The sequence below is a fragment of the Vigna umbellata genome, chromosome 1 (assembly GCF_029865625.1).
Source record: "Vigna umbellata cultivar VRB3 chromosome 1, Vumbellata_1.0, whole genome shotgun sequence".
Taxonomy (NCBI): domain Eukaryota; kingdom Viridiplantae; phylum Streptophyta; class Magnoliopsida; order Fabales; family Fabaceae; genus Vigna; species Vigna umbellata.
The window spans coordinates 7327082-7347489 of record NC_142165.1 but is presented as its reverse complement, the minus strand read 5'-3'; the positions used below and the strand labels follow the sequence as shown (position 1 = coordinate 7347489).

At 34.1% G+C, this 20408-nt stretch overlaps 1 protein-coding gene across 1 annotated transcript; it reads right to left on the bottom strand.

Moving 5' to 3' along the window:
- Nucleotides 1–10234: 10234 nt before the first annotated feature.
- EMB2762 (CCAAT-binding factor) lies at nt 10235–20078 on the bottom strand. Its single transcript, XM_047325366.2, has 14 exons — nt 19517–20078; nt 19350–19423; nt 19002–19063; nt 18807–18858; nt 18437–18534; nt 18190–18266; nt 17877–17978; nt 15304–15362; nt 15040–15214; nt 14627–14800; nt 12034–12190; nt 11013–11070; nt 10778–10883; nt 10235–10647 (listed from the first exon to the last, which is right to left on the bottom strand). The coding sequence occupies exons 1-14, from the start codon at nt 19976–19978 to the stop codon at nt 10489–10491; spliced, it is 1815 nt and encodes a 604-aa protein (XP_047181322.2). The 5' UTR covers nt 19979–20078; the 3' UTR covers nt 10235–10488.
- Nucleotides 20079–20408: the final 330 nt, after the last annotated feature.

Below are 20408 nucleotides of genomic sequence, written 5' to 3'. Positions count from 1 at the left end.
AAAAAGAAAAAGAACTCATGTTTATGAGCCTAAACTTTATGGCTTAATTGCGTCTTCACATTAAGAATTTTGTCTCTTTACTACCCGTTTTTAAAAATGCCTATATTTGGTCCCAATGTTGTATAATTTGCACCAATCAAGTTTACTCTATTAAATTGGCATAAACAGAGTTAACTGTTTTGATGTGGCTATGAAATCTGATTTTTTTATTCTCTCTCCTCTAATTTTTTTGCAATGCTTAACTTTTTTTCTCTCTTCTATCAATATCTTGTTTTAAGGATTTTAAATTTACCATTCTCACCGTATTAATATTTTTACACATAGATGAACAAAAACAATAAATAGAACTAGGGTTAAAATAATATGACATTATTATTATTATTATTATTATTATTTTTATTATTATTATTATTATCATTATCATCATTATTATTATTATTATTATTACTATTATTATTATTATTTATTATCATTAATTATTATTATTATTATATTATTATTATTATATTATTATTATTATCATTATTAATATTAATATTCTATTATTATTATTATTAATGTTATTAATATTATTATTATTATTATTATTATCATTATTATTAATATTGTATTAATAATAATATTATTATTATTAATATTATATTAATAATATTATTATTATTATATTAATAATAATATTATTATTATTATTATATTAATAATAATATTATTATTATTATTATTATATTACTATTATTATTATTATTTATTTTTTATTTATTTATTTATTATTATTATTATTTAAGATTTGAATTGATCGTAAAATTAGTATAAAGGAGTTTTATATTTTTTAGTGTAATTCATTCAAAATATTCAAAATATATGTCATAAAGCAGCTTTTAAGGGAATAATTATAGTCATCCTCTGACCCATTAATCCGATGATTAAATATAATTGAGTTGTTTTTTTTCAAATGGATGCAGCAGAGAAAAGTGAACATCTTTGCTTAAATTATAACTAATTGATGGTTTTATAATGTTAATATATTTGGTAAGATGGTAATGGCTTGGCCAATGAGAATTTCTGTCACGCTTTTGAGAGGAATAAAGACGAGAGAGAAAAGGATGACAAAAATAGCACAGGAGAGAAAAAAAATGTGCAGTCACATTATCACGGAATTAACTCCACTTATGTTAATTTTTCGGATCAAACTTATTCATGCAATATAAAATTCTAAGGCTGTGTTCACATGAGATAATTTGTAGGAGATGATTTGAGTGAGAGTGATTGAATAGATTTGACAAAATTTGATGATAAATTTTTTGTTGTTTATTTGAGTGGATTTAGAGGTAATTGAGAGTGGATTTAGAAGTAAAGTTTGTGAGAATTAGTGTAGGATTTGATTAATGTGAGAGATTTAAAAAATTTGTTTAATTGGTAGAAATTAAAGATTATCAAAATCCCCTTAGTTATTAAAGTAATATAAAATATTATTTGTTAATGTTATATTTAATTGTACAAATGTTTATAAAGAGTAAAAAGTTAAAAATAATTATTAAAATTATTTTTTTAAAAGTAAAAACATTATAATTTAGTAAAATGAATTTATTTTTAAATGTAGTATTTGTTTGTAATATAATTTACTACTAAGTAGTATGAATTTATTTGTTATGGAAGTAAGATTGATTAATTTTGGAGAAACAAATAATTAAACGAAGTTATAATATTACATGACATAAAAAAATGCTTTGTGAACATAATAACATACAAATATATTTGTAATAGTTCATGATGAAGTTGCTTCAGTGAGGTAGGTAAGCAATCTATTGAAACAATATTGTATTGACATCCCTATTAGACGTCTTGCATGAGATGGATGTGAAGATAGAAAGTCGAAGCAATGTCTGAATAAATTATCGTCTTGAATGTTCATAGTCCATAATAAGTTATGAATTTATTCTGAAATTGGATTAGATGATTGAATCCTAGCCGTTAACAATGAATTTCGACGCTCCATGACCTATATTTGTCGTTCAAGAATTGCACATAGTCTTGTTCTTTGAGTAATTCCTTTTTCCAATTCATCAATGATTCGAGAATTCATCTAATTTGCAGTTCATTAAGTTGACAATAAATAAAAGTATGAAAACTGATGTCAAAGCAAGTAGAATTCAAAAATAGGTAATGTAAGTTATCAAACACATAAGTCAATTTAAGGATAAAAGTCATGTAATACATTCACGAAATAGTAAGCAACTTAATCATCTAAATGGTGAAGAATTAAGTTAACATTATGATTTAGCTGAGCAAATTGTCGATTCATGTCGAGGGATAGGTTAGCCAAGTTATCTTCAAACGTTGAACCCGCACCTGTATTTGTTCCATACCCTGCGTTCTGTGTTGCAAGTCTTGTACCCCCTCCCACATTTGAGTCATCATATGAGGATTTGAAAGATGTGGAGGAGGTTGCACAGGGTTCTCATGATGGTGTGATTGTTCTTCGTCTTCATCATCACCGACGTCGTGTTGTCAAACACCGTTGACATTAACAATATTCAACATCTTCAAAGAATTAATTGAGAAATGAGTGTTGGCATCGGCATCAACATGTACTCCACAATATTGCATGATTTGGGTGATAAGGACACCGTATAGTAGGGGTGTGTCACCGGCCTTGCATTTAAGCATATGTTGCATGATGTGATGAGGCCAATTGATAGCTATATTATTTTTAAGCACCCATAACATAAAGATATCCTCCTGCAATAACTTTGCAAAATTTGCAGGTCGTGGAGTCAACATGTGCACAATAACATAATGCAGAAGTCTATCATTAATATTCAAACAATCAACCGTTTTAACACGTTAACCCTGCATTTTTGGTCTAACCATAGTAGCTAATGTCATATCCCGGTCATAGGGAAAGTCATCTAGGATATTTGAATAACACAATTTTTGAGCCTCATACTTCATATTAGCAACATTCAACCAATCAGTGGGTTTCAATCTAATTCTTCTCTTGTTGACCTCATTGAGCAAATATCCATTTCTAGAAATCTTCATATTTGAATAAAAAACTTTGATCAAATTCGGATAGAAGGGTCCGTGCAATGTCAGAAATTCAACCACTCCTTGAAATAAAGATGATGTTGAAAATATAAGCTTAAACCGGCAAATGATTCGAAATTCATAATTTTTGGAACAACAATATTCCTTGTGTAGAAATCAGCTGCATAGTTTTCCATCTGATGCATGCGACTGAAGAAACGACGCTGATCTAATTGTTCTGCAACAGATGGTCTGACATAGGTAGCAGCTTCTGGCTCAATTATGGTTTATTTTCCCTTACGACTTTTTCTAGGCCTTTTGGTTGATGACGAGGCCATTTAACAATTACTTCAACAAAACCATAAATAAAAACAATAACAAGTTAAGTCATAACAAATTATTCAATATTAATAATAACAACAAGCAAAGACAAACCATTAATGAGCCATAACCATAACTGAAAAATTGAAGATGGTTCAAAACCAAGAAGTCATAATTACAAAATAGGTACATCTAATAGTATAATAGTAATACAACTAATCATTTTAACAGTCACAACCCGAGATCAATTTACATAACTTATTCCACCTCTTGTTTGGTGGACGTCCTATCAACCTCTTTGTACATGTGGGGTTTCCACATAAGAAATCATAACATCGCTCGAGCAAGTTTTCATCTGAAATGTTCATAGCACTCAACATTTCATATATGTCACCCTCTGTGTATGTGAATGTTGGGGTGCGACGTAGGATCTCGGTTTGGGAACGTAGTATTTCATTTCTATTTTTCATTGCATCGACTTGACGCACGGTTGCATTTGAAATCTTTTCAAAATGAACATTTGTAGATCCAAGGACATTTGTGAAACCATTCAGGCTGGTTGTCAATTTATTAAGCATCAATTACATCGATAATAGGTGCCTTCCTTTTGGAACCTCGTGAGGATGAAGTTCCTCCAGATGAGACGGAAGGCACAGATTGAGTCTGCCCTGGACTATACTTATCCACATATGGAGGAGGTGATGGTGGAGTTGGATCAGTAAACCCTGGATAGATGGGCTCCTCTAGAATGTACTCCATATTCTGATTCAGATCAACCTGTACACGAGGCCCAACCCGCTGTCGACGTGCTTGACGAGCGATCCGAACACCACTCCAGTAGCTCGATCCGCGGCCCATAACTACACCATTAAATCCTAGTGTCTGATATTGTTAACTTGCCACTTTGCTGCACTTGCCCTCGACTGAAACAACATACATTAAACATAATGTGGTTCATATTGTGTATTTTAAGAATCTGAGCATTTAACAAATACCTGAATGAGGTCCTCCCAGACTTCGTCCTCAACTTCAAATCTCATAGTTACGTTGTTCCAGGCAAATCCACTTAATCCAGCAAAGAGGTCATGTACCTCACACCATTTGTCTTTCAACACTTTCTGTCAATTTTTGACATTGTTTTTCGTAATTGCTACATACCCAAAGCTATGAAGATTATCAACAATGTAACTATAAGCTTGGGATGTCCAGCTTCTATCAACCTTATTACCCAGTCGTGATTCCTTAATCATGGTGTCTAGAAGACATGTGTCCATGTCCTCTGTCCACTTTATGAACTCTCTGGTAGGACCAGAGGACTCCACGGCAACTCCCTTACCTTTGTTCATTTTAAACCTAATTGATAAACAAAATGGTAAGAAGTTAAGATTAAACAACCATAAAACAAAGTTCTTGCCAATTTCAAATAACATAGTCATACAACACAAAGAAAAACAATAACTACGAGATTTGATAATCTCGCCACATTTGATTTTCTATGGAATCCCTGATGCTACTACCAATCCTATGATCCTCTTCTCTAACTTGAGATGATGAAACATTATAGCCTTCCCTTTCATTCAACTTATTATCAAATTCTTCAAGTAATGAGTCATCATTATCCATGCCACGAAGGAAGTTGTGTAAGATACAACAAACTAATATAATGTTTGTCATTGTCTCCAATTCATAATGTGGTTCAGTGTCACTTGCAATGATAGGGAACCGTTTTTTCAACACACCAAAAGTTATTTCAATAACATTTCTCAACGATGAATGTCGATGATTAAACAACTCGCGTGGATTATGTGGTCCTCTGCGTGTATATTCTTTAAAGTGATATCTGACGCCTCTATATGGAGTCAAAACTGTGCTTTTCAACATAAATCTAGCATCACCAAGATAGTATTTTCCTACAATGTTGTACACATACAGGTATTTAGTCACTAATAAATAAAATGAACAACATCGCAATATAGACACTGACCTTGGGGGATAACCAACGAATCATCTCGATCAAGATCACTTTTTAAAATTCTTGAATCAAATGTAGTGTCTTCCCACCCAGCTAGAATGTATGTGAATTTCATATCAAAATCACACGCTGCAAACACATTTTGAGTTAGTCAATCTTTTCTTCCTCGAAATCTCGGAGCATCTAATCTTGGCACCTTTACACAAACATGAGTATCGTCTATGGCCCCTAAACAATCCTAAACATACAATTAACAAGTCATCATAAAACTCAAAAATTTTAATCATCCTTTGATAAAATAAAATCTTCAAATATGTTCAAATGAGCACCTTAAAGTACGGGTAAAATCGATTGTTGTTCAAGACATATGGATTAGCCTCATTTCCTGAGGGTTGAATTAAAAATTCAAATTCCAAACTTAAAATAGCATCCAACACATTGTGAAAGTGTTTGCTAATTGTCGCCCCAGATCGATGAAAGAAAAATGTGACACTTCGATTCTTAACATTGGCCAATTTTATGAAGAAATTGAGCAACTTGTTCCTCCACTATCGATCGAATGACGTCCTTAACTAACCCAGTTGTTCTTAGTCTCTCACAAAGATTAATAAATGCCTCTGGACCCATCCTTATAATGTCGCGACACCGATTAGTATGCACAATGTATGACATTAATTGCTCCCTACGACGGTCTCTGTCTGGTAGGAAATTGCTTACACTACTCGAATCACTCAAGTACATATTCAAGATACTTAACGCATGTCCAACAATGCATAACATTGTTAGTGTAGCTAGTGAAATGGTTACTTGTAATTTTTGACGTAACTTTGCAACTATATTGAAGTCTACACCAACCACATCATCATCTATATCTTCATGGTCCAAATATGATAAATCTAGTTCTTCTTCCATCTATATTTACTTAACAAAATATATACATTTTAATAACTTTATACATACAACTAAAATCAACAATATCACTATATTCATATATTCATATAATCATACCTTATTAAGAAATTGATGCATTAATATAATAATTAAACAGAGTACATTCATATAATCATATATATATATATATATATATATATATATATATATATTCAATAAATAAACCATATTCATGCATATTAATTAAATACAATAATATAAAACATACCTATTGAAGAGACTTATGAAGATTTGAACCAAGATTTGAAAGAAGATTGAACCAATGCGATACGCACTCCCAATAAGAAGGTAATTTCAATTGTCAATTTTCAAATAAAAGAGTGACAATTCCAAACAAGCGAAACTTGTTAAAAAAAGAACATCAATATCTTATATTAAATAATGGTTAGAAAAAATAAAACTTTGTTAAACATGTACCTTCAATTCATATACACCATGCGTCTTCAATGAACTCCACGTAATGCCTCAACACACCAAGTTAGGAAGCTCAACCAGGTAATACATCAAAATTTTTAACATACAACCACCAAGCTTTTTCAACCTCAAAGATTCTCTAATGATAGTATAAGAGCAAGTTTAGTAAGCTTTTTCAATGAACTTCACTAAGCTACACATCTAAGAACAAGGTTGTCTTTAACAATATAAGTAAAAACTAAATGGACAGAAGATATCTCCCTAACCTGGACATGGTACTTATCCCTCACATCACCTCCTTAGCTTTCCAAATGCACCTTCTCGTTCCAAAAACATGCAACACATACAAAGGGTTAGCCTACTACCATTAAAAATGAAATCCTTCAACTCCATATGTTACTCTAGGGCTGCTGCTGCAGGTACATGTTCATGGAACCCATTTGCGGCCAAGCCTACGACACAAAACAATGCAAAACATTGGCCTTCACCCTCCACAGAACCGTCCTCCTCCTCCTCTCCACCTCCATCCCCATCAATCTCTCCTTATTATTGCTTCGTCCATAGTCTTATGTTGCGGTCAGGACCACCATATATCCTCCACCGCACAAAACTTCATCCTCTTCTCCATCGCAGACATCTCCCTCCTCCCTTTCTCCACATGCGTCTCTGTCTACCTCGAATGGTAGTGCTACGAACACACCTTCATCCTCTGTGGCCTTCTCCTCAACCCCAAAGCCATAATTGCTTCCATGGGATGTGCATGTTTGACAGCGAGACCAATCACATGATAATCGCATCAGCCCATGCACGAAGGTTAACACGCTTCTACTAACGAATGAATGCAACGGAGGAAGGAATCCGGCTATGGGGAACCAAATAACGCACCCACGAAGCTTTACACGCTCTCAACCAGTGAATGCAATCGGATACAACACAGACAACAACCACAGAACCGGATACGACGCTTGCAGAACCGAATAAACATGCGAAGAATTGAATACAATGTTGCCTGGAACCGGATACGCCAAGTTTGTAACCAAATACGCGTGCTTTGCAACTTCTTTGAAAACCTGGAACCAGATACGCTCTTCTGTGGATCGGAATACACAACCATGAACATCTCTTCTTCAACCGCTGCTTCAAGCTTTCGCCATCTTCATCTAGTTGCCTCCTCAACATCAAGCGCGTACTTCCTTATCCATTAACCCCTCTCTTCGTCTTCAACTTAATCACACGGCTTCAACCTGCAACAACCACATCAAAATCAAAAGAAAGATTACCTCAACTCCACAACTACTCACTCTCAACACAATACTTCAGCACACAGACACAACTCTCACTCGCACAAAGTTGCTCAAAGTAAACACACTGGTGCTCAAACTTCGTTGTCTCTATGTAAACACACAAGCATCAGTTAATACACAGACCAAACTTATCTACCAACCAGCGTGGTATTAATGGTGTTCATTTGTTTTCAAATTCAAACCTCTTTTGCCAGAAATCTCTCCTTTCCAGTGAATGGTTGTGTCAAGCATAGAATCTCGCCAGCTACGGACATTGCAATGGGCTGCAAAAGCAAGTTGCAAAAGCCAGAAATGCATGCCCAGGACAGTGCAAACTTACTCCTCACATGGACAGCGACAGTAATATTTACTCGTGATAGCACAATGCATGGCTTTTTTATATTATGCTTCGTTCAGTGGCTTGGAATCGATTATTAAAGTTAAGAATCGAATAACGTTTCAAACGTTAATATTGTCGTTTATTTATATTATGCATGGGTGAGGAAAGTTGTGGAATTTTAGTAATAGTAAAGGATATATAAGTATTTTACATCTAAATTAGCGTAAATCCTATCAAATTAACAAGATGTTTAAAACAGTGAAATCTCATAAATCATCACTTTTCTGTCTTCACAATCAGCGCAAGCAACACAAAATTCTCGTAAATTCATCCTTGCTAATTCTCGTAAATAGAAAATCACCTGAACACACACTAAATGTGGAGAACAAGAAAGAAATGAAGCTAAAATTTATTCATTCCAAAACAAAAAGCCTAAGATCATTGCTTTAAATATTGTAAGGCATGAGATGGTCAGAGGTGCCACGTGAGTCTCTACTCTATCTTTTTCAAAGATGTTTCCAGAGTTCACAACGCTTGGTTTTATTTTTATTTTTTTACAATGTCCCTTCTTATAGTTTTCAGTGCTCAACCACTGTTTTTAACAAAAGTATCTACAATTAAGATTACCAAATAAATAAAATCAGAGATAAACAAGGATTTTTAGTTTTCTCTTACACGTCATCCCTCTGAGTTTTATTCCGGAGATGTTGAATGTGGTGGACGTGATTTCTCAATAATGAGTCTCGTCTACGACCATCCTTCTGTTAATTGTGGGCTAAAATACATTTTTGTCACAGATTCTAAAATAGCATTGAACTACAAACTCTTCTATAACACACTGTACATAAGATATCAAATTAAAGGAGCAGAGCAAGGTAATTGGTATAGAACAAGTGCATGTAGCCATCAATATATTGTGCAAGATCTACCACATGCCATCTTCTGGTGGCACTGTCAAAGTATACGGTTCCACCTACGGTTATTCTTGATGACTAAATGTTTCAAATTTCATCAAGGAGTAACAACTTTCCGCTCATCATTGTCTTTAAAATCGCTTTTAAAAGTAAAAGAAATATCCAACAATACAGAAAGTGTCTCAACATCCCATGAAGTCATTAGATATAAAGAAACCTTATTCTAGTTGTTCTCAAGAGCGCCACAAATATGTTCAGCCACGACCTCTGTTCATATTTTCATACTCAAAATTTCAAATATGATAAACATACGTGAATCATCACACCAAATATGGTATCTGCATATAGTTTTCATGATTGTATATCTGATTTCAATATTAAAAGTATGTCTCAGATGTACTCCTGAAGACTGATGATTTCCATGTATTTTGGAATGTCAAAAGCAGTTTCAGAAACTACTATGCAAAACCAGTAATAACCATAAAAAAATTAAACTTCAACGAAACACTTCCTTTCATAATCATAGAATAAGATTAATTATTTTCTACTTTATTAATGTATAAATATTTGAGATATATATTCTATAAGGAAATATTTAATAAAAGAATAATACCTTCAAAGTACTTTATGCAATTTTTATTATTTCAATATATATCATACCTATAGGTAAAAAAATATTGGCATGTATTCATACTTACATTTATTTTGTAAAGTTAAAATACACATAATTCATTTATAGAATGTAAACCTAATACCTGTTTTTAACTAGCTTATAACGGATAAATTAACTTTCCGAAAAATTGGCACGTTATATCAGTGGCTTTCAAGTATTTGTATAGCGTATTTATGGAGTATAACATATTGGCAATGTAACCTTTTTCATAGATTTAGAAACATCGTTTCAAGAATAGCGTGAACTCCTGCGTGAAAGTTGGCCTCAACCTTGACAAGTTATCCACAAACGTCAACGAATGATTCAAATGATGTGCTATAGAGTGAATACATATCATGCTACCGTACAAAAAATGTGACTAGAATTATCTTCCGACTGTTTCATCTAACACATCAAATTAATTTACTCATTATAACAAGCGAACCCGAAGATTTCCCCTTTCCCTCCTCTCCCTTTTCTACTACCTCGAATCGCAAATTAATGAAATGGACAAACGAGCCACATCTTTCCTAAAACATGCAGGCATATTAATGAAATGGACAAAAATGAATCGCAAATTCTCTATCATGTCGTTTCACAGAACAAAATTTAGGTTACAATAGATCTTTAGTACTTCGCTCATTATTTTCATCGATCATTTCGGGGATTTCTTCACTTTTGAAAGTCCAACCAGCAAAATCAGTCTCTGAAAACAAAGAGGAAGGAGTTGCTTTGTAGAATGCTAAGGGTACCTGCTTTACCCTCCGCGTTATCTGCAATCATGCAATGTGACACATGTAAGACAATGAGCAATAGGCACATTCTCTTCTTTCTCTTACAAGTCTCAAATAATATAAGCCCGTCATGAGAAGCAAAGAGAAAATAGAGCAATTATTATATCACCTCTGCTCCAAGGATTGTTGCATATGAACCAGCACTAAAGTCACCGACATTAACTTCACTTGTTTTGGCCCTCACTGTCAAATCATTCCCAAGAGACAAAGCAAACCTAAGAGCACAGGCAAAGTACAAACATTCAAGGTTAGTATGTCAAGATCCAGATACGACAGTTGAAATAAAAGTGGGGTACAGGGAAAATAAAAAATATTAATAAAGTAAATAAGTTCAAAACACTTACCTTGAGACTGGAGGACAGTAGTGGTGAAGAATAGTGTCAATTTCCCAAAGAGAACTCCCTGCTCCAACAGATCTCATCAATAAAACCAGTATAGAAAACCAGGAAATATCATGTAACTCTTACCAAGAAAATAGTTGACTACTTGACTTCATTTCCTTAAATACTTATTAAACTAGGGGATTTAATGCAGAATATCATTTCCTTAAATACTTATTAAACTAGGGGATTTCCACCCCCATGATGCTCAAAAGTCAGACCTACTATGTCTGTCAAAATTTATAAATTTAGACTAATAAAAGTAATATATAAATGTAGAAATTTATACAGGTAATGAAGTTCCGACTAACCCAGAATTTTTCCTGGTAAACCAAATATAAAATTATGGCAATAGAATTTTTAAGTGAGAAACATCATCCTCTGCTGACAATTCAAACCTGACATACCTTTTAGTTAGAGAGAAATGGAGGGGAGGGGAGGGGGAAAGGAGTTTTTTTTTAACTTTTCTTGTTTGGTTCAATTTAAGGGAGGCAAAAGGAGAGAAAAGTATCTCTTCAATTATCGTTCTCCTCTAATATTGGGGGCTTTGGAGGAAAGGGGATGAGATTTAAAATATTTCAAATATTTTGTCCAATAACCCTATTTATGTTTCGTAATTCAAAATTAAAATTTTTAAAACATCCCTCCACTCCTTGTAAACCAAACAAGATATCTAATTAAAATCCCCCTTTAACTAAACAAACCATAAAAGTTATGTACACTCACGATAATAGGAACCAGGAAAGGGGGACTATTTTGAAATCGGAATATATCATCAATCCAATGATGCAGAAAATTTAATCTGTGATTCATAATGTCATGCTTAATCTGTTTACTCTAGTATACAAATAAGAAACATTATGCGCTTTTGCATAGTGCGTGTGTTTTATTCTCTAGTATACAATCACGCAGTTTTCCAGCATTCGCAAGGTCTGATTTGGATAGACTGAAGTTAGATTGGAAAATAAATATCAAAGATACTTACTCATAGCAGCTGACTTCTTGGGATCGGTTTCAGTATTGTTAAAATGGTCAATGCCTGGTTTCTGGCAAGGTATGGCACTAGTCTTAACATTATCCGAGTTGGCAGTTGTTCCTTCATCTGTTCTATGGTCACTTTTCCCTTCGTCAACACCATTTTCCTGCTCATATATCAGAAATTATAAATCAAATCAAAATAGAAAGAAAGAAATATTTTTCAACACATTAACAGACATATCCTTACCAACTTCCAATAGGAAGGAGATTTTCAAATTTGACATGATAAACACGCCCTAAGAAAGTGATAAAAAAAATGAAATTAAGGTTTCCAACTACTTTCTTGACATGTACAATTCCACTTTGCAATTCCATTCTAAATATGACATTAAGCAAACTGGCTACTGACTATTTTAAAGGTCCAATCCCCTAGGGAAACCCATTGCCGAATTATGACAGCGGAAGTAAAAGAAAACCCAAAAGTATTCATAGCTTCACCCTCAGGCAGTACCATTTTTTATAAAGTCTCTCTTCTTTCATAATCCTCTACATTTCTCTTATAATGTTCGATATAAGACCAACTCCAGATTCAATCACCTAGCCTTGCCAGATCATTCTTAACCAAGAATCCAGTGTCTAAGCTACTCATAAAAGAAAAAGAATTGAGCAAACAAAGACAGTGGCAACCATCTACTATACATACAACCAATCTGGAAGAAAAAAAGTTCATCAAAATATATGGTTGTCCAAGCCAAGCCAAAATTAATTTCAAATGATCATACGTTATAGGCCACAGCTAACATTTTTCTTTTCCACATCCACCCATTGCATGGTTAAGCTACAATCCAATCCACAAAGCTAACATAAGACAGCAGTTGAACAACCTCATTGAATGCAATAATAACTTGAAACAAACGGAAAAGTCAGTCCAAAACGTGACATATAGTCATATACTGTCTTTCAAATGAAGAAGCGGTCATATAATGAGCCCAACACACTTCGATTTCAGTATCACTGCTCTACTCCTTTTTCCTAGTGTTGGGTACAAACAACATCGAATAAAATATGAAATAGACATGAGTTTATATACACATAAGATATCTCCCTTGGTAAGAGACCTTTTGCAGTGATACCAAAAGCAAATCCGTGAGGGCTTAGCCTAAAGCGGACAACATCTTACCAATGTGGAGATCTATGGATATGTGTGTATATTAAACCTACACAACATCTGGTATCAATTTCCCTTTCATTCTTTTGCCACTTATACTTTAAAACCACAACAATTGGTATCAGAGCCCATGATTCAGGTCTGGTGACTGGAAAAAAAAAAAAAAAAACTTCCGCTATATGGAAGGTAGAAGAACCATAACCCTTTTGTTTGAGGGGAGGATATTGGGTACAAACAAAGTCACACATTGGATAAAATATGAAATAGACATGGGTTTATATACACATAAGATATCTCCCTTAGTAAGAGGTCTTTTGGAGTGGTACCAAAAGCAAATCCGTGAGGACTTAGCCCAAAGCGGACAATATCTTACTAGTGTGGAGATCTATAGATATGTGTGTATATTAAACCTACACAACATCTGGTATCTGAGCCCATGGTTAAGGTCTGGTGACCGGAAAAAAAAAAGAAAAAAAACTTCAAAAAAAAGAAAACTTCCGCTATAGGGGAGGTAGAAGAACCATAACCCTTTTGTTTGAGGGGAGGATGTTGGGTACAATCAAAGTCTCACATCGGATAAAATATGAAATAGACAAGGATTTATATACACATAAGATATCTCCCTTAGTAAGAGGCCTTTCGGAGTGGTACTAAAAGCAAATCCGTGAGGGCTTAGCCCAAAACGGACAATATCTTACTAGTGTGGAAATCTATAGATATGTGTGTATATTGAACCTACACAACATCTGGTATCAAAGCCCATGGTTCAGGTCTGGTGACCGGAAAAAAAAAAAAAAAAACTTCTTCAACTATTGTTTTTAAAACTGAACAAACTGGTTCAACTAGGAACAAGTTCAGTTACACCGAAAAACTTATTCTACTCAACTAATGAAAACTGGTCCAAAGCCGGTTTGAATTAGTATTCTTAAAACTAAATGCTTTTTTTTTTTAACAAAAATCATTTTAAAGATAAATAAAAAAACATTTAAAAAGGATAACACATAGGAATGAATTATTTTACCAATTATAACTAATTTTTATTTTACAAAACATAATTTAGTCACTCATTAATTGACAATTTTTTTATATCTTCCTTTCTTTAAATTTTATAGTATAGTAATTTGTGGTCTTTTTTATTCTAGATTTAAATTTGTCATTGTCAATGGACACCACTGTATTTTGATCAAGCATAAACCTAAGTATTAAGATATATTTGATTTGGCCTTTAATTTGTACTTTAAATGTTAGGAAACTATAATTATGTTTTATTTTAATTTAGTGTTAAGAACCATCAAGTCTTAAATAAGTGTCTCCAGCTGTTCAATGATTAATTTGTTTTTATCAACCTGGTCTCTTACACTGAAGATGCAATCAAGAAACCAAAATTTAAAGTATTAGACAACAAATTCAGATGAAAGGAAGCTGTATTTACCCGGTGCACCAAACAGTTGACTGAAGGATGTCTACGCAAAATATTGTGAATCAGAGCCGTAATAACTAATGCCCCTGAAGGAGGAACCGAAAGCAACAACCTACTCAGTTTCTTTGCAAAGGAAGCAGCCAGGTAAGCTGGAAGAAGAGGTGACTTGAGGCAAGAATCAAGAAGCTGCAATTAGGAAGTTGCATATTGTTAGCAAGCAGCTCATGCATATGATTTGCATCGGACAAAACCTTTATAATCATTCACTTAATCTCTACAAATTACGCTTGCCAACTCACTTAATTTCCATCATAGAACTTTAATATCTCCTTCATACTTCTGAACAGAAAGCATTTTTTTATTCAAAATTCTACTTTGTCTATTTTTACCTGTCATAAGTAAAAATAATAATTAACAAAAATTACCTGTAAAAACCTTGCTCGATGTTTTGCCATGAAGGTGGATGGAACTAAGAGGGCATATAGTTTTTCATAGAAATTTGGATATTCCAAGCCATACTGGGTCATTAGGACAAAAAGGCTGCTAAGAGCCATCACACTGACTACACCACCAACATCATATGACCTTGTTAAGAAATCACTGCACACAATAAAAAGTAACATGATGCCAGATTCAACTTCTTGTTATCATAATAAATTGCTAAAGTTAGTAGAGCAATAGATGCTTACCATAAGATGATGGGATTAGATAGATGAGGAATAACAGCCTGGTGAAGATTAACGAGAACCTGGAAATAAAAGTTATGCACATGTTAATGCTATTGAAAGAGATAGAGACAAAATAAAGTAACGGAAGAGAGTACTGCTATAGTACCACGTTGGGGTGGGAGAAGTCAAAAAGGAATATAATGAATTTCGTATGTGGGGTACACACATAAGTATTCCTAGTTACAATGAAGCAGAAATACAATAATAATGAATAAAATCAATATCTAATACATTCCTATCATACTCAAGACTAAACATCTATAGCGTGAAATTTGTATGATTGGACATTTGCAGTTGGCCCAATATCATATCTGGATAGGCCTTAGTACCATATTAGAAATGGACTGGTCCCAACTCACTTCCAAACGCTAACTCAAAAGAGGAGGATTACACAAGTCTGGTAAGAGTATTCTAGTCACATTCTTGGTCAATGTGAGACATCTCAATACAACCGCCTCATGCCCAAGACTAAACATTCGCAACGAGCAACAAACTATGAAAACTACACAGGCTATGACACCAGATACGAAAGAGCTGGTCCTACCTCAAATGCTAGCTCAAAGAAGAGTCTTATAAGGAGTATAAACCGTATTCCAAGCATATTTTGGACATCTTAACCTCAAATAATCAAGATAAGTCGCAAATAACAATATTCTATATGCTCCTAGTGCCCATCGTATATATGAAGTACTGAAGTAGACCTTCAATGAACTTGAAGAACGTATTGGCATAACAAAGACAAGCTATTATCAACCCAACCCATGGTTACAATTTAATTGGGTAGCTCATTTAACATTACCTAAGACAATAGCTGATTTAAGAATCTTTTTCAATAGCTGATTTAAGAATCTTTTTCAATAGCTGATTTAAGAATCTTATCGCAACCGAGGTGTTTGTAACCACAAGAATATATATGATCCGTAGATTAATAAAGGTTCTGAATGAAAAAATTAATGCCACGAACTGAATTAATCTGTTAATGTATGAACTGATGACTGGGACATTGATAGAAAGTTGGTATCATTACTAGAGAGGCCATAATTTCCTCACAAATGACAAGATGTCCTCTGTCTTAACCTTCCTTGTTTATAGGCAACACGCATCATTTATTTGATAAACTAACCGAAAATGTTGTAACTGCCCAACTAATGTGTATCTATCAGACATTTAGCTAGCAGTGATTCAGAATCATGACCACTGTACTAAAATTGGAGAGTATTAGGAATAAGGAAACAGAGGACATACCGAAACTAGTGTTGTCAAAATAGGTTTGAATTCATAAGTCAATCCAACCCACCATAGGTTTGGACTGGGTTGAGTTGAAAAAATAATTTAAATTTTTATACGAGCAAATGTTGAGTCTGGTCCATTAAAAACCCAACCCACCCAGGGTAAACCCATGACCGGTTGACTCACCAACCCACATAATTTTGCTGTTTGCTTGTTTTGGAATATATTTGAAGTTTAAGATCATTTTGGATTGATTGTATTTTTTTTATTTTGAATTGTATCTGAAGTTTATTATAATTTTAGACTGAAATTTATTTAGATTTGAATTAGATTTTTATTTATTTTTTTGGAATTGAAAAAAAAAACTTGTAATTAAGTGAGCCAGTAAACCAACCCGTTTAACCCACCAACCCATGGTGGACCGGGCCAGACCGGATTCAATTTTTTTCAACGTGCTAATAAGTGAGTCGGATTAGCTCGCTAAGTGATCAATCCGTGGTGGGTCGAACCAGGTAGCCCATTTTGACAGCACTAACCAAAACTATCTTAACAAAAAGTATCCTGAACTAAACCTCTATTGGTTAAAGAATTTTACTGTCATGCCTATCAATAAATTAAGGTCCCAGTATTTAAATGGAAGGGAAACCAGAATTTCCAAGGGATGGCATATAAGTAAAAGCGTTACCACACAATTGTATTTATAAATCTTATGTTCATTGTTGTTAAAACTTTAATGTTAAGTGTAGGAACATAGGAGCCAACGACTTTAAACCCATTTTGGTTCTCATTGCAAGATTATCAGGTAAACATGCGAAATCAAGAGATCCACACTTCTCATGTCCCCAGAAAATTATTGGAGAATGGAACAAAAGATGAAAATTAGAGTTCTCTCCGAGGATTTCCCCTTTCACTGGCACAAACTATCAAATTCGTAGAATGCCCCTTATCAATCCAATTTCCCCTGTTTATGACCAATCTCTTCTAACTAGTCCAACTAACTTAACAGTTCTCCTTTTTGAACTCTTGTTACATATCTAAACAATGAAACCATAGGAAGGTGAGAACAACAATCATTATTTGAATGCTTAAGTACTGGTTGGGATTTAAAGAAAGTTTTTCAGACACACATGTTTCATACTTCTAATAGGATCATACAATCCATGTCACAATCCCAACATTTGTGTTTCTTTCCACTTCTTCCCCTACATTGAATCTCATGACAACCTTGAGATATCTTAAATATGGAATTTATACCAGGTTTCAGCAGCTATATTCAAATTTCAAAATCATAACTTTTACATTACCTCTTTGTAAACATCAAGTGGAAGTGGCAATCTAAGATATGCAATCCAGGCTTTTGTAAATTTTAACTTCATCTTCTTGGTAATTTTTTCTGCTGACAATACCTATACGTGAAACATGAAAATAGACAGTAAAAAACAGTAGACAAACAATGACGAGTGCTTAAATGAGAAGGTTCTACAATATATAAAATCATAAAAATAAAAATAGCAAAACTACTAGGAAATTGGAGGATACGTGATGCTCAATAATGAAAAAGGAAATAGAATGGGGAGTAACATTTAACTTGGCAAAGAGTATGGAATAATAACTTACATTTTTGTTAGGCTTCTTGGACTTCAGCAGCTTATCATCAACACTCGCATCTCCATAATGCTGCTTTTGGTCACTTTCTATGGACAAAAAACCCAAATGAAAAATACAGGTACACTTTTATAGTTCCTTAATCGAAAAGGAAATAGCATTAACTACAGAGTACTAAAGGAGAAGGGGCATGGAGGCACTAAATATTGTGATACATAGCTTTTTAGAAAAAATGTCTAAAAAGTAAATGAGAACTCACCTGAGCTGCTCCACATTTCCAAATCAGATGTATTATTGCCTTGGAGAGGGGGAACGTGCGATATAGTATAGTACATATTGCGGATGAAACATTCCATTCTGAAAATAGCCCATTTTCAACTTATCATAAGAACAAGTTTTTTAAAGTAAAGTATTCATCTCCTATATAGCACTGAGTTGCAAAACTAAATACATTGCCTATATGCTATAGCATGTTGTAAGCATGGTTTACGACCAAGGAAAAAAGAAAAAATCAATTTACACTAATATTAGGCTACTAACAACAATGATCTACAAACATGTATTGACTAAGGAAGGAAATAGAAAACCATGGAAGTAGCTTCAAAGCAACTGTCATAGGTCTTACTAACTTTGAGCTCAATTGACTTTCATTGTTGCCATCTGCACTTGCAATTTTGTCATCTGACAGGGATAAGCAAACAAATTATCCAATGAACTAAAATTCAAATGGTGGGAAATCGAAAATATAATACACAAGTCTCCTGTTTGCAATTTCACATATTAAAACCTAGACGACTAAGACAAAAGAAAGGCTAGAAAAGCACCTGATTCATCTTTGCCTTCCAAAGTACTAGCGAGCTTTTTCAGACTTATAAATGTAAAATAGCTGCACCAAGTAATAATTCAGCAAACAAACAAAACTCCATAACCAACAACAATTATTCACTAAACAGTGGCTCAGGTAAAAATCAACAAGAAAATCGTGTCAGTGAATTAAGGACTAACAAATTCATCCCCATCACACAAACTACATAAATTCAGCCTTCCATAACAGGGGCTAAGAGCGAAACAATATATTCCATAAATCATAATAATATAAAAGAACCATGCTAAAAAACGTGAAATGAACGAATAGTTGGTGTAGAAAAACAATGTGAGCATAACAACCATACCGGACATCAATATATTTGAAATACTTCGACTCCAGAAGATCCACAACAAACGTAGCCGGACTAGTGGAGCGAACCTGATAGCACCAGTCCAAAACCAACAAAATCAGATCGAAACAACAACAACAACAACAACAACAACATTTATCAACAAAATTGGCATGACGTACAATGCTAAGGAGAAGTTTGTGGTACAAAGCAGAGTGGAAGACGCCGCCATTGGCCACCTTCACGAACTCCATGAGCGTGTCCAGCACGAGTTCTTTGAGCGTCTCGTCGGACTGTGGCGAGGCAAGAATGTCGAGGAGTGACTTGAGGAACTCATCGAATTTTGAGCGGAGCCAGGTGAGGTAGATGAACTCGGACTGGTCAGCAGCGGAGGGAGCAGCCGCGGAGGTAGCGACGGCGGAGGAGGAAGGGAGCTTTGGTAGAAGAGGGAGGAAGAAAGAGTGGAGAGAGAGTAGGGATTCGAGGACATGGTGAGGAGGAGAAGAAGGGGAAAGGAATGTGAGAAGAAGAGGGAGGTTGTTGATGTGCGAGGCGGAGGAGAGAAGCTGGTTGCCTAGGGTTTTCAATTCTGCGACGCCGTATCTTCCTTTCTTCTTCTTCCTTGGAGGATCCACGCACGCCATGGTTCGGCGCAGAAGAGGAAGCGCGGCAGCACAAGGTTTAGTATTACTACTATTGACTATTGAGGGTTTGGGTTTTAGACAGAGGGAGGGAGTTAGTTTAATTTAATTGAATGTGTTTTTAAGGTTTTGTTTTCGGCCAATACCAGGTTCACTTCAACGGAGTAGGTCTAAGAACAAGTAAATGTGAAAAAATTAATCATCAATAGATATATACAAACCAATCAATAAATAAAAAAAAATATAGACTTCAATAATGTATAATTGATATTTACGTACCCAATAATTGTTTTCCTAAAATTAGATATACAATAAATAAATGATTTTATTTTAATTCCTTTTTTAATTTTTACTATTTTTACTAATTAGATATCACGTAATTTATATTGTTAATAAATTAACTTATTTTTGTTACATGTATCTATAATACACA

What these genes read in the sequence shown, in the direction of transcription:
- EMB2762 (XM_047325366.2), bottom strand. Translation starts at nt 19,978, where the DNA reads ATGGCGTGCGTGGATCCTCCAAGGAAGAAGAAGAAAGGAAGATACGGC. An exon ending in GAAAGTCAATTGAGCTCAAA is followed by an intron (nt 18,535 to 18,806) that starts GTTAGTAAGACC and finishes GGCTATTTTCAG; the next exon opens with AATGGAATGTTTCATCCGCA. An exon ending in TCAACTGTTTGGTGCACCGG is followed by an intron (nt 12,191 to 14,626) that starts GTAAATACAGCT and finishes ATATATGAGCAG; the next exon opens with GAAAATGGTGTTGACGAAGG.